The sequence below is a fragment of the Ascaphus truei genome, chromosome 14 (assembly GCF_040206685.1).
Source record: "Ascaphus truei isolate aAscTru1 chromosome 14, aAscTru1.hap1, whole genome shotgun sequence".
Classification (NCBI taxonomy): domain Eukaryota; kingdom Metazoa; phylum Chordata; class Amphibia; order Anura; family Ascaphidae; genus Ascaphus; species Ascaphus truei.
The window spans coordinates 38,054,081-38,069,045 of NC_134496.1; the positions used below are offsets into that span (position 1 = coordinate 38,054,081).

At 37.7% G+C, this 14,965-nt stretch overlaps 1 protein-coding gene across 2 annotated transcripts; it reads left to right on the top strand.

The window, feature by feature from the left end:
• The first annotated feature begins 1,250 nt into the window (after window positions 1-1,250).
• Window positions 1,251-14,603, top strand: LOC142465979 (extracellular calcium-sensing receptor-like). 2 transcript variants are annotated; one of them, XM_075570516.1, is made up of 5 exons: window positions 1,251-1,577; window positions 3,002-3,287; window positions 7,143-7,358; window positions 10,393-10,516; window positions 13,074-14,603. In XM_075570516.1, the coding sequence occupies exons 1-5, from the start codon at window positions 1,354-1,356 to the stop codon at window positions 13,985-13,987; spliced, it is 1,764 nt and encodes a 587-aa protein (XP_075426631.1). In that variant the 5' UTR covers window positions 1,251-1,353; the 3' UTR covers window positions 13,988-14,603. The 2 variants fall into 2 exon arrangements, with proteins under 2 accessions (XP_075426631.1, XP_075426630.1); XM_075570515.1 differs by lacking the exons at window positions 1,251-1,577; window positions 3,002-3,287 and adding an exon at window positions 5,216-6,108.
• The last annotated feature ends 362 nt before the right edge of the window (window positions 14,604-14,965 follow it).

Consider the following 14,965-nt stretch of genomic DNA (forward strand, 5'->3'; position numbering starts at 1 on the left):
GTGTGTGTGGGGGGGGGGGGTGGATTGAGTATGTGTGTGTGGTGATTGATTGAGTGTATGTGTGTGTGGTGATTGATTGAGTGTATGTGGTGAGTGTGTGTGTGTGTGGTGATTGATTGAGAGAGTGTGTGTTGTAATGCAGTGGTGCGCAAACTGGGGGGGCAATGAGGCGCAAGATTATTTAGGGGGGCGCAGGCGGCGTGCGACGAAAACTGGGTGCGTGGGCCGGCAGACGCTGTGCGCGAGGGGCGGCCAAGAAGATGTGCACGGGCGGGCAGCCGAAGATGTGTGCGGGTGGCTGAACAGGATAGTGCAGGTGGCGGCAACGTGATGGTGTGTGAGCACACGCGCAGGGGCTTCGGATGTACGGGGAGGAGCACGCCCGAGCACGGTGAAGTCAAACGCCCCTCCTTCGGTGTTTGCCCTGCAATAGCTCTGTGTTCCTGCTCTCCACCGCTGGCAACCTGCTTCGCTGCGATTCTCTGCAAGTGAAAGGGTCGGCTGCCACTATATCAATCATACTATGAATGTACAGAAATAATGTTAAAAAAAACTGTGAAAACACAACATTGAAAACGTGAAAAAATAAATAATACTGTAGGTAGGAGTTTGGATGACAATGGGGATAGCAAGACAAAAAGCATGGAGGGGAAGGAAGAAAAAAAAAGGGGGGGGAGAGGGAAGGGAGGTAGCAAAGAGGTGGATGATTGCCCCCCCTAAAGGATTGCCTTTGTGCACGTACGCTCTCCCAAGCTTGGCGCTTGGGGAGACAAACAAAATTGACTTTGATGTGCGCTCAGCAGCAGTCAATACACACACACAGCCACACACACAAATAGCCCCGATCCACGCTTGCAAAATTATGCAGGACACCCTGTGCTCATGCTTGGAGAGTTGGTGATGTCACCGCTCTCAGCGGCAGCGTGGACGCAGCCTAATTTTGCAAGCGCGAGCTGTTGAAATATGTAAGTATTTAAACATATTTGGATTTATATTGTATACCGTTTAATAAAGGGGTTTTTTTTTTTTTCATGTGATTTTGATTACATCAGGCAGGGGGGGCCCGAGAAATTTTATGGATGAAAAGGGGGGCTCGGCATAAAAAGTTTGCTCACCCCTGCGAGTCTACCATTTAAATTAAAATGCCCTGTATGATCTTTGCACCTGCAATGTTATGTCTGACTGAACTCGTGAAACATCCATGGGAAATGTGATTTAGTTCATTAGCCATTCTCCACGGGAAAGATTTTCCCGTGCATAAAGTCATGTCAATAAAAAGCCAGGGTTTCTGCCTAAGAGGCCAGTGCCCTTTTGATATTTTGAAGTACTGTATGATAGGCATCGCTTGTCAGAATGAAATTTAAACAGTTGCTGTTAGGGTGGAGATTTCTCTTTTTATTGAGGGCTGAAGCTGAAGTAGAATTCCATCCAATCTGCAGATTGGAAGGACAATTTGACCTGCCTGGTATAATTAAGACAGGAGATGTGGATATCGGAGGAATCTTTTCTGTACACTACTCTTTCTCACAGCCAGATATATCTTTCAGGAAAGTGCCTGATACATTAACATGCACGAGGTAAGTGCCAGGCTGTTTGTTTTATGTGTGACACACAATTACAGCATGTTCTGCATTTATTAACCTGCAGTGCTGGAGTCATATAACTTTCTGTTGCAGCAAAGCATTTTTTTTAAATGATAAGGATACTGACTATTACATTATTTCCAATCTGGTAGGTGCATAGTACTCAGTTCATTATGTACAGAATTAGTCTTTCTCCTTAAAGTTGCAACCCAAGTAATATCCTACTTGGTTTAAAAATAATAATAATAATAATAATTCGTTCTATAGCATTAGATAATACTTACTAAAAAAATTTTTATATATATATAATTCAACTCTTAATGCATTTTTATGAGTTTAATATACTGAGCATCCTTTGATTTCTATCGCAGGGTTGAGCATACTTCCCAGAAGTGCAAGATCTTTGTAATACTTATCTGTTTGTGGTAATTTGTTGCCAATATTCCCAGCTTTTTGACCTTCAAACTGTAACAATAGATACAGTTACCTTACAAATATAAGAATACATTGTAGTTGATGAGTTACACTGACTGAGGGATTGATTGAACCAGAAAGGAAGCCATTTAGTGAACCATGGGAAGCCAGATCTTTGCTGATCAATTATGGGAGAACAAATGGAACGACAACTTAGGTAATTAGTTTTCAATAAAGGTAATCAAAGGCTGCATATATTAAAATAACAAAAGTTTTATTTTTTTTTAAATGTGCTGCACGGACTGCCCCTTTAAATCCTTTGCTGTCAAAGAGGCCAAAACAATTGTTTCCTTTCGTCTCAATGGGTAGTTTTCCTTTGATAAATCTGTTATTGGTTTGGAAAATGTTTGCAGCTGAAAGACGTTGATAAATGTTTCACATGTCTTGGCATATATCTTTAGCATACATTTTTTGCAGTATGAATATAGTATGCATTTTCTGTTGTGTATCATAAGAATCATGCAAACAAAAACAGAAAGGCCCAGTGCAACATACAAAGTGGCACAACATATAGTACAATACTTCAGTGCTAATCTGCTCATGAATAAGGGTCATTTAGTTAAACCCTTTGGCCAAAGCGTTATAAGCCTGCAGCCACTTCACGGCAGGACCAATGTTCAGGTCCTAACACTACCTGGTAAAATTCTCATGTACCTCTTATAAGAATCATGCAGTTTTATTGTTTTTTATCATTAGGACGTGTCCCTATGATGGGTCATTGTGGTCCAGTTTAGGCCTTAAGTCATCCGACAGTACTGTGTCAGGGCATACTCTGGTTTTATTTACTGCCTGGCCAATCTCTGGATAGTTTTCTCACTATGAACTCACACAGCTATGTTTGTGTTACTGCTTCAGATCTGGAAGGTTAGGAAAATTATATATTGGATAGGAACAGAAACATAGCACATTATTCTGCAAATGTTCTGACCCTGACTTCTTTTCAGTTTCAGTTTAGGAGATTTCCAGTTTCTACAAACCATGATTTTTACTATTGAAGAAATAAACAGAAACAACAAACTTCTTCCTAATGTGACGTTGGGATACAGAATCCATGATGCCTGTTATGCGATCTCCCAGTCAGTACGGGCAGGAGTATCAATGACAACTGGGACTGGAAAGAGGGTTTATAATTGTGAGCAACTTCCCTTAGTACCAGTAATTATTGGAGATTCTATGTCCACCCAATCCCTTGCTGTAGCAACACTGCTGGGGGTTTTCAACATCCCAATGGTATAATTATTTATATTTGAATAGTTTAAAAAAAGATATCTTTATTTGTTCATTTTTTTCAATAAAAAATTCCCTGGGTGTATTGTGAAATAAAAGCAGATACTACAATGTTCCAAAGCTCTGCAAATTAATATTATGGGGTTGTCATTTATTCTACCTGCAATAATGTTTAAAGGAACATGAACATAATAATTTTCAATTAAAAAATATGGGACCATTTAGGAAACATGAATTTTCTTTTATTGCCATTACAAATAAGCATTGAAATATCTTTGTTATCTCAGCTTGAAAAGTGTGGAGTCTTTTTTACGATAAATATAAAATTAATCGTAGTGAGTTTTATGCTTAAAAAAAGTGTTTTTCCCATCACGTTTGTGCCAACATGAGAAATGTGAAGAATTGCATTCACATCGATGTTTCAAGGTTCTTCCTATTAATTGTGACTGCTACAGCCTTGTACCTTAGTTGTTATCTGGGAAGTGTTTCCATGGAGCTCATCAGCTCCACAAGGCACATACTAAATGAGGATGCATCCAATTCTGCATCTGGGGACATCTTTTGTCTCCCTTATTCTGGTTTCAAAAACCCAGCAGGTCAGAGATGGCATAAACCCCTCTAACTGATAGACCTGCGTCAAATGTACGAAGGTTGATTATTTGGATCTTACACTTGGTTCAGCCGCAAGCAGAAAGAATATGCATCCTGAGAAGCTTTAATGATTTAAAACTAGTATTAGAGATGTGTAAAGCTTTCACATGAGGTTACAAACCATGCAAAATTGGCCTTTTTTGAGTTGCGATAAATAGCTGTGGTTCGCCAAGTATTCCATCGATCTGCATTGCAAATTCCTTTAATATGCTAATTTATTAAATTCTTTCAAATAGCTAGATTTGTTTATTGCTGAATTGATAAATAGGACAAACACCCCATTTTTGACTCAGTGTTTGCTTTAAGCTTGTGAAATGTCAAAATCTAAGACCAAATTTGCATTGACATTTTGGACAGTTTTGCATATCTCCAATTATTATCGAGATAGCAAACCAAGCAATCCCTACAAAATAGCACTGAAATGGCAATTTGCTTTCAAAAAATTTAAAAAAAACAACATCAAGTATAAATCTGAACAGGCCACACAACAACCAATAAATACATAATCAAAAATAGCTTACAGTACTGTATGTCCACTGGCTATATATATATATATATTAGTACTGAATTAAAGCTTTAACAGTTAAAAGTATTTCCTGGTACAATACAAGATAACATAGCAATATCCATTTTTTATGTTTTATTTATAGCATGTTGGCCTTTTTTCCCCATGATATCTTGCTTCCTTGCTCCACATCCCCTTCATATGTCACTTGCTTATTGCTGCTATCTGCTTGTACTAGACATATTATTGCTTTTTAATCACACCAGTTTACTACTAGTCCTTTTGACTACTCTGGTCATTTAATAAAATTTACACATATTTATTTTCAACCATACAGAACTGGCGCTTCTTTTTCTCCTGTTTTCTGTTTACATTTGGTCAAGCTTGACCACACAGAAGCTTCGCCTATTCCGTACAGACTGACCCTAAGCTATAATCAATTGATGCTCACATTATTCACTTGCTACACTTATTTAATCGTTTTTTCACACTACACATATACAGAATTAATTTGCACATTTTAACACTACCATTCACTCACTAGCGCTACTAATTGTTTCTGTGTGTATATATATATATATATATATATATATATATATATATATATATATACATATATATACATATATATATATATATATATATATACATATATATATATAGACCTGCCAAAGACATAAAGTATTCCCTGGTACAATACAAGTTAACATAACAATATCCATTTTTTCTGTTTTATTTATAGCATGAAATAATTGACAAGTCTACTAAGCTCTTCTGTATTTAATAGTACTGTAGTTGTGCTTTCCGGTTTCTTCTTTTTGTCACTGAAACAGTTTCCTCCTATAGATCAGTTACTTCTCCACATGTGCCTGTTTAAGCAATAAACATGACTATCCAACATTTCTTCGCACCGTCCCAAGTGATTTGTTCCAGTCCCGAGCATTAGCACAGCTGGTTAATCAGTTCAAATGGACATGGATTGGCATTATAACTGAAGATAATGACTATGGACAAAATGCTGCCAGTATATTTAAGGATGAAGCTAAAAGACTGGGCACATGTGTGGCTTTCACTGAAATGATTCCTACAATTCCTACTCCTATAAAGGTCTCACAGATTGTAAACAGTATCTCATTTTACCAGGTTAAAGTTGTCTTGCTGTTTTCTAGTGACTATCTAGGACAAATTATCTTCCAAGAAGTAGTTTATCAAAATATAACTGGAATTCAGTGGATAGCAAGTGAAGCCTGGGTTACATCAAGCATGTTGTCTAATGATAATTCTCACATGTACCTTGTTGGCACTATAGGGTTTGCCATTCACAGAAGAGACGTAACTGGATTGAAAAGTTTTCTTCTCGAAGTCCACCCATCCCAGCACCAAAACAACCCCCTCCTTGTTGAGTTGTGGGAAAACATTTTTAACTGCTCACTGGGGAGTGTTGCGAATGTAACTAATGTGAGCAAAATGTTTTGCTCTGGGCTGGAAGATTTAAATTCAAGTGACAACATATTTTTGGATGTGAATAATCTAAGGATTTCATACAATGTGTATAAAGGAGTTTATGCCGTTGCTCACGCTTTGCATAATATGTTGGCACTGGAAGAAAGCAATGGTCCTTTTGTAAATGGAACACACATTAATGGCTTCAATGTGGATCCTTGGAAGGTAAAATATTAATTATCAGAAACCTGATTTGTAGATATCTCTGTAAAATATATTGGTGCATGAGAGATGTGGATCATCAACCATCATAGCTCTAGACTCTACTGCTCCTTCCCTCATCTCAACGTTGATTTCTCGCTATACCCTTGCTCATATCCTACGCTTTGCTCATAATCTCACGTCTCTTTTCCACCCAGTTACCTCATCCACTCTCTCTCGCAAATAGGCAGTGCCAGATTTTCCATTAGGCCCGAGACTAAGGCAGCAGACTGTAATCGCTTTTGGGGAAACATTTACAATGAGGCATTTCCATACAATGTACATTACTGATATATACACACTTCTCTTAGCCCAATAAAATGTTCACTTCTATGTATTCTTTTTGATTGTGTATGTTACTCAATACACCAGCTACATTGTTACGGGTCTATGTACTGGTTTGACTTAGAGAAAAGCGTGTTTCAACCCACTGCTGCATTTTGTGGAACTGAGCTGCAGCATATGTAGGAACAGTTTCTTGCATCTGATGCAGAATTTTAGACGTCTACCTCTTCAGATATGCAGAACTTTTCGGGGCAAATAAAAAGGTAAATAAATGATGCACAGAGACGCAGAAGGGGAAACATCTCATTGTACGTGCACCATGTAACCTCTTCAACTCCTCCTACTGACTCTCACCAAGTCCCAAGCTAGGGAAGATGGGTCAAAATTGGAGCAATATGCTTGGATACATAGGGGCAGGATTAAAATGCCCCGATTTTGCCCCCAAATTGCCATAATACATAGACCCCTCAGCACTTGGGAACAGAAAGTCCTTTTTTCAGTGCTCACTCTTACAGTGTGTTTGATGCATTTATCTCTAATGTTATCATCCTGATATAATAACTCTGTAGAGTGCTACTTTCACTGACTGACCCTATATACATAAAAAGACAACACAGATACAGTACAATATAACCATTTTTATATTAGAATGCTCCTGTGTTGGGTAAAATATATCAAATATCCTTAACAGTTGTTTTTCTTGACATACTTAGCTGTTGAAATACCTGAAACTTGTTAATTTCACCACAAGTGCTGGTGACAAAGTAAACTTTGACCAAAATGGAGATCCCTACCCATCTTATGACCTTCTGAACTGGCAGAAGAGAAATGATGGATCCATTGTATTTGTCCCTGTGGGAGAATTCAATGAAGATGGACACCTCAGGGTGGCTGAAGATGTAATTATGTGGCAAGGAGCCCAAAAAGAGGTACGTTTTCTTCATGCTACAAATTATAACTTGATATATGCGCTGTATAGATACACAAAACACACAGAGTTTCCAACAGTCAATGTAGAAATAATAAATCATATATACAGGAATTGGTCAAAAAGAAAATATTTTTACTAAAAAGATATAATAAAATAATCATAAGTTAAAGAAAGCAGACAAAGTGCATACACAGAATCCAAAAAGCAAACTAATATGCACATCCTGTGCAAGAAATGTGGGGGATAGGACTGAAAAGGGGAGAACCAGGGAAGAAAACAAGGGAGGGAAAGCGCAGGGAGAAAAGATAGCGAAAAAAGGGTAACGGTGGCAATGTTTTGGGGGGGGATAGCCCCTTCTTCTGGCCCATTCCCACAGATTAAAAACAGTCTGTGCTACTTCCCTTAGTATCCTCAGATATGCCCACCTGCCCCTCTCTGTGAAAAAATTTCCAAGCAACGACTCAAAAGTTATAGTCCCAAGCAACAATCTCTCTACGGAGGATTCAATCGCACTTTCGGACGGCACGTAACATTAACCTCCGTATGGGGATCACACTGCAGTGAGGCGTTTGGTTGGTGAGGAGTCTAGTCTTCTCTGTGGAGACATTTGTGCTGGGGACTGTAACTTTTGAGTCTTCACTTGGACTAATTTTTCCCAGTGAGGGGGGCATATCGGAGGGTTCTAAGGGAAGTACCACAGACGGTTTGTTTTTGATTTTTTGGGATCGATCCAGAAGAAGGGACTGATTCCCCCCTCCCCCAACCCCCAAAACATTACACCCATTCCCCTTATCCATCCCCTTTTTTTCCCTCCCTCCCTTGTTTTCTTTCCCAGTTCTCCCCTTTTCAGTCCCACCCCCCTTTTCTTGCATATTAGTTTGCTTTTTGGACTCATATTAGCTCTTTGTAACACAAAACTCACTCTGTGTATGCATTGTGTCTGCTTTCATTAACTATTTAAAACCAGAGACAGAACATAAAACACAGACAGAGCTCAGTTTTTAGCACATCCAGTGAAACTCATACACGGTACAGTGCCTGAATATATATGTATAAATATCGAGTAAAATGGTCTTTTAGTTTAACATTTTTGGCCAAAATTGTTGTAAGCCCCTGAGCCAACTGCACGGCAGACCACAATTCAGGGGTCCCTAATGCTAATATAAATTCTTAATAACCTGTGTAGTAACAGGAAGAATGATTTATAGTAAATCTGTCAATATTAGTTGCAAAGTTCTAAGTCTGATTGAAGCTTTTAATAACATGTACATTACAAGGAAAAGCACTCTGTATTAGAGTTGTCACAACCATACTGCAAGCCAGCAAGTTCCCCTGAGTGGAAGATGCTATGGAGTGAGCCCTTAACCATTTAAATGTGGGAGGGGGTGAGCTACAATTAGGTAGGAGGTTGCCACCCTCCAAACAGCCAAGATTAGCTGAACAACAATTGTAAAACATACTGGACACCCAACAAGCTCCTATTGAACCCCCAAAATAACCACAACATATATATAAGCATATGAGCATATACACTCATATGCTTGTATATATGTTGTGGTTATTTTGGGGGTTCAATAGAAGCTTGTTGGGTGTCCAGTATGTTTTACAATTGTTGTTCAGCTAGTCTTGGCTGTTTGGAGGCTGGCAACCTCCTACCTAATTGTAGCTCACCCCCTATCCCATTTAAATGGTTAAGGGCTCACTCCATAGCATCTTCCACTCAGGGGAACTTGCTGGCTTGCAGTATGGTTGTGACAACTCTAATACAGAGTGCTTTTCCTGGGAATGTACAGGTTATTAAAAGCTTCAATCAGACTTAGAACTTTGCAACTAATATTGACAGATTTACAATAAATCATTCTTCCTGTTACTACACAGGTTATTAAGAATTTATATTAGCGTTAGGGACCCCTGAATTGTGGTCTACCGTGCAATTGGCTCAGGGGCTTACAACAATTTTGGCCAAAAATGTTAAACTAAAAGACCATTTTACTCAATATTTATATATATATATTCAGGCACTGTACCGTGTATGAGTTTCACTGGATGTGCTAAAAACTGAGCTCTGTCTGTGTTTTATGTTCTGTCTCTGATTTTAAATATATATTGCCATGCTCAGTAGCACTCCTCTGTGACACTCATATGCTTATATATATGTTGTGGTTATTTGGGGGGTTCAATAGGAGCTTGTTGGGTGTCCAGTATGTTTTGCTTTCATTAACGTATGATTATTTCACTATTTCTTTTTAGTAAAAATATTTTCTTTTTGACGTACTCCTGAATACTTGATCTATTATTTCTACATTGAGTGTTGGAAAATCTGTGTGTTTTGTTTGATTATTTTCTACGGTTTCTGGGGTCCATCTGTTGTTCTCGCTGCACCATTATTCCATCTATTTTTCCTACATATATAGTTCCCTGAGTGCTGTCTGTATCTTATACTTTTTATGCACTGTATAGATGTTCTTAAAAACAATGGTATCTTTGAACACGGCAAAAATGTTGATATATTTTTTGACCTTACAAGCACTTTTGCTGACTAATGTGTTTTTTTTTATGTTTGCTCTAAAATAGCCCCAATTGGTTTGCTTATTGTAAATAGCCATAATTGCATTATCTTCTTGCTGTAAAACCAGGGAAAACAGTGCAGAAAATGGCACTAGATCGGTTATAGTGAAAAATAAAATTTTATAAACAAGGTGCAGTTTTGCAGCCAAGACACTTTTATAAGTAGACCCCAAAGTGAACAGTAAGCCTATTGAAGGACTTGGGATAATCCCTTTATATAGCTGCTGTGGGTTTTATGAATAATTCCCTTATTATGCTAATTTATTTGTACACAGAATATTTCTATCTGCAGTACAGACACTGTATGAAGTTTCAAGATTATGAAAAAGGGGATTCTGTGTGTTTCTTTCTTTTTTTGTCCTTACTATCTAAAGTAGACAAAGCACAAAAACATGCAAACAAGACATTCATTTAAATATAACTAACTAAATTTGCCAGTAATAGAAGGAAATCCTCTTCTACAGGTCCCAATATCAGTGTGCAGCAAAGACTGCCCTCAAGGGAGCAGAAAAGCAGTCCAAGCAGGGATGCATCCTTGCTGCTTTGATTGCATATCATGTGACAATGGCGAGATCAGCAATCAGACAAGTGAGTCAACTATCAGAGTCTCATTCGCCTCTTCTGAAGCCTTTTGGGTAATTCCCATAGATATTGATGGGGATTTTCATATGAAAACAGCACGAATGGTCACTTTGGAAGATATAAAATGACTGCCTATATTTGATACAATTTAGTTTTAAATATTTGCTTCAGTGTCATTAGGCCCAGAAGGACCAGCAATGTGAAAGGGTTCAAACATAATGACAATCAAAAATGTATGCTTTATTAAGAATTAGACTCATTTTAATGTAAAAAATGTTATATTTTGTTTAAGGCAAAGAATTTAAAAGTGTACGTTTGTAAACCAAAATGTTTTGCTATGTTCCTTTAATCGCATTACACTGTATTTAATACATGCTCTAAAGGCAGCTTGAGTGTTACAAAATCCATTGTACCTAATAACTTTTAGGAAACCGTGATGGGAAGAAGCCTGCAGCTCAATCAGAGGGTGTATTGTTTTGAGCAGATTGTAAAACGTGACAAATTAATATCTGTTGGTGTCCACGACATTCATAATATCCTGTTTTGTATGATACAGCACCATCTGATACAGACAATAGTTCATTGTAACAAGTTCAATCAGAATCTGTATTAAACTGAACAAAAGCTCAGTGAGGTAATGTGAACTGTATCACAGGATAAGACGTGTGAGCTCGTGTGTTACATACATTTTACTGACCAAGAGTTTTCCCTTGGTTAGGTAACCCAGGTACAGCAAGAAGGAGACATCCACAGAAACTATTTAACAAACACTAAATAAAATAAAGATGTTCTATAATATGCAGCTTCTCCTGGTATAATGACATTAGGGTTGAAAGAATTGTGCGCACTGATTCATCAGGTCACAAAACATTTAGTGGGTTGGGTACTAAAGTCCTCCGGGTGCAAAGTGGGTGAGAAACATTTGCTCCACACTTATTGCAGGCAAAACTCCAACTGCTTTCAATGGGATTTGTTTTCTTTTCTCAAAGAAAGTTTTCTTACCCCGCTCTCTTCTTTGTAGAGAAATAAAATTGTTAACGCGATACTGACAATGCGTCTCGGCGAGACATTCCCGTCACTGTCACAGTAATGTAAATTTCAATTGTTATAAAGAGGATCACACACAGAAATCTGACGGTGACACATTTATTTGATGTATTGTGACACAAAAAGCTGTACAACGCTTTGAGGCATGATGCAACCAGGCCCGGATTAAGGCCTTTAGAGGCCCTAAGAACTGCAAAGATTATGGTGCCCACCATATGTAATTTAAAATTAAAACAATACTAAACCGTAGAATTAAATTGCATTGTTGACATAAAACTTACATGTATGCTGAAATTGAAACAGCTTCTTTCTAGATTTTTTGAAGTTCATCGAAGTTGACCCGCCGAAGCATGTCCGCTTCCAAACACAGCAGGGAAAGTGTATCAACTCTATTGGGACACGTTGCTGTTCTCTGACAGTTTTATATTTGTTTCAGCTGAGAATAAGAGCGTTCTGCAGAGCAGTTAGTAATCATCAATGTTAGAAAAATACGTTGTGCAATCTCTACATTTAGAAATACAAATTGTATTCCGTCTTTTACTATTTTGTCATAAACATCAATCTGACTTAATTTCGTAACATATAAGATGGCTTCGCGTCCTGATATCTAACGGTGAAAATGAGAATGATATTAGAAACGGCAGATGTTGCAACTATTGTAACCTACAAATCAATTCTCAAAATTTTGTGCTTAATATCCGATTAAAAAATGCTGAACTTCTTTGCATGGTGGGCCAAAGTTGTCCACAAAGGGCCAATGTTACCGCTGTATTTGGTATATATAATACCTGTATATAGGGGGTAGGGAATTAATCAAGTATATTTCATTCATAAAAATATATCAATAATTAAACATATATGTATTGAAAAAATTGACAGGATATTATTTCCTCGCATTTTTTCGATCTAAATTAGTAGTACACCCCCTGGTTTTGGGTGGGGATACGTTATAAAAGAGAACAGAAAAATGGGGAAAGAGTATAGTGAAGTGTAAGAAAATCCAAAAAAAAGTTTACATTTTTCCCATGGTAACTACTTCAATACTTTTTTGAAATATCAAATTCTTTCTAAAAAATTTTTTTGCTGGTGCCCTAAACACGTGCTTAGTCTGCCTATTGGGTTATCCGGCCCTGCATGCAACCCCTTCCTTTATGCACCCGAAAAGGGGGTTGAATTCCCTAAAATATCACAAAATAAATGGTCTCAATGGACCGTTACAGAGTACATGTGTGCGATCCTCTTTATTCGGATTGAATCTATTTCTTTGATAAATGTGGTCATGTTATTTTCATTGGTTTTACCACTGTTTTTCAGTTGGCGACTTTAGTAAGTAGACCTGTAAATCCTACTTCAAATGAAACATGTTCTAACCATTCCAGCCAGGTATTTGCAATTAATAATAATTGTGCACTCAAAACATATGTTAGGTCAATTTTTGGTATTTTTTTCACTTTTTTATTTCTTCCTTGTTTACTTTCTACGTCTAACCAAGCCATGTATTTGTTATTGTTTGCAGATTCACTGGATTGTATAAGATGTCCACTTGAGTACTGGTCCAACAAGATGAGTGACCGATGTGTGCCAAAGGAACTGGAATATATTTCCTTTAAAGAAACATTGGGATCTATGTTATTTGGAGGAGCATTGCTTGGAATTTGTCTCACAGTATTAGTTGTTACAGTATTTGCATATCACAGACATAGCCCCATTGTAAAGGCAAACAATTCTGACCTCAGCTTTTGTATATTGGTCTCTATCGCACTCTGTTTTCTTTCCTCAATTACTTTTTTAGGCCAACCCACAGCCCTGTCCTGTGTGCTGAGACACACTGGATTTGGGATCACCTTCGCCCTCTGCATGTCTTGTATTTTGGGTAAAACGATTGTAGTACTAATAGCATTTAATGTTCAACTTCCTGGCAGGAATGTGGCTTCATTTTTTAGCCCTTCGAAGCAAAAAATCCTAATTTGCCTGTGCATTACGTTTCAGATTATTATCTGTGCAACATGGAATATCGTATCTCCTCCTTGGCCTGTAAAGCGAATCACCTATGATACTTCTACAATCGTTTTACAATGTGATGCTGGCTCAGTATTGGCCTTCTCTCTTGTCCTAGGTTACATTGGAATTCTTGTGTGCATATGTTTCATTCTTGCTTTCTGTGCTCAGAATCTACCGTCTCATTTCAATGAAGCTAAACTCATAACGTTTAGCATGGCCATTTTCTCTGCAGTTTGGATTGGATTTATTCCGGCCTATTTGAGTGCTCCTGGCAAATATTTGGAGGCTGTTGAAATGTTCGCAATATTGTCTTCTAGTTTTGGTCTTCTCATGTGTATATTTTTTCCAAAATGTTATATTATTATATTAAAACCTGAGAAAAATGACAAAAAATACATGCGGAGAAAAGCTGGCTCTGAAAAAAAATGAAACACATAAAATGAATATGTTAAAATACTGTTGTGGCTAAATCGTTAAGTGTTAACACGTATCTTTAAAGCTCAATAACATAGCGGAAAGTGCATTGCGTTAACTATATCGGCTGTTAGCACTAATAACCAATGTAAACACGTTTATCTTTAAAGTTCAATAACGCAGCGTTAAGTGCTGTTTTCATCTGGAAAGGGCATTGAAGTAACTACAACGCATATGGTCTGTTAACACAGGGATTTACTGAGATGCTACTTAAGTGAGAGAGACTATTTTTGTTAAGTACCAAGTGACTGATGTACCTCCCCAAACACATGGAGAGATACCAGTGCACAAAACTGAACACACCTGAGATACCTGGGATATGTGCTAATTGAAATCATTTTTAAAATGTTGCATATCCAAATTAGCATAAATGCCAGGTATGTCAAGCATGCTGTTTTCATTGCACAGATACTGTATTTCTTTACATGTTGTTTAAAGTAGTCTTTGGAGATGTATATAGTAGCAGGCGGGTACAATAGCACATTAGTCCCTCCCTTTTTTTGCGCTCAGCCAATGCAGATAGAATGATGTCTGCCCCCCTGTATGTACTGCTGCAATGCACCAGTGGGAGAAAAATCGCCAATCAATATTACCTATACTTTGTTGTATATTTACACTTATTATTACATATTGATATACACTTATATATTTCAGATCAGGCTGATTTGAAATATGCCCCCAAATGTTTTTTTTATATTACTCTGTATAGTAATATTTATGTAAGAGTTTTTGATTGTATGACTTCATTTTCAAACATCAATTGGCCAAATCGGAACATTGTTTCTTTAAATGAAAATGTAACATTGGCCATATAAGAGGATTCTGGTTGACCAGTATAGCCTTTCAAACTGTGAGCATAACCTCGTACGTGACCCACTGACGAAGCACAGAAGTGCGAAACGCCTTGTGCTCATGCACTATCAGCTGCAGCAA

What these genes read in the sequence shown, in the direction of transcription:
- LOC142465979 (XM_075570515.1), top strand. Translation starts at nt 5,518, where the DNA reads ATGATTCCTACAATTCCTACTCCTATAAAGGTCTCACAGATTGTAAAC. An exon ending in GGCAAGGAGCCCAAAAAGAG is followed by an intron (nt 7,359 to 10,392) that starts GTACGTTTTCTT and finishes CCTCTTCTACAG; the next exon opens with GTCCCAATATCAGTGTGCAG. An exon ending in CGAGATCAGCAATCAGACAA is followed by an intron (nt 10,517 to 13,073) that starts GTGAGTCAACTA and finishes TATTGTTTGCAG; the next exon opens with ATTCACTGGATTGTATAAGA.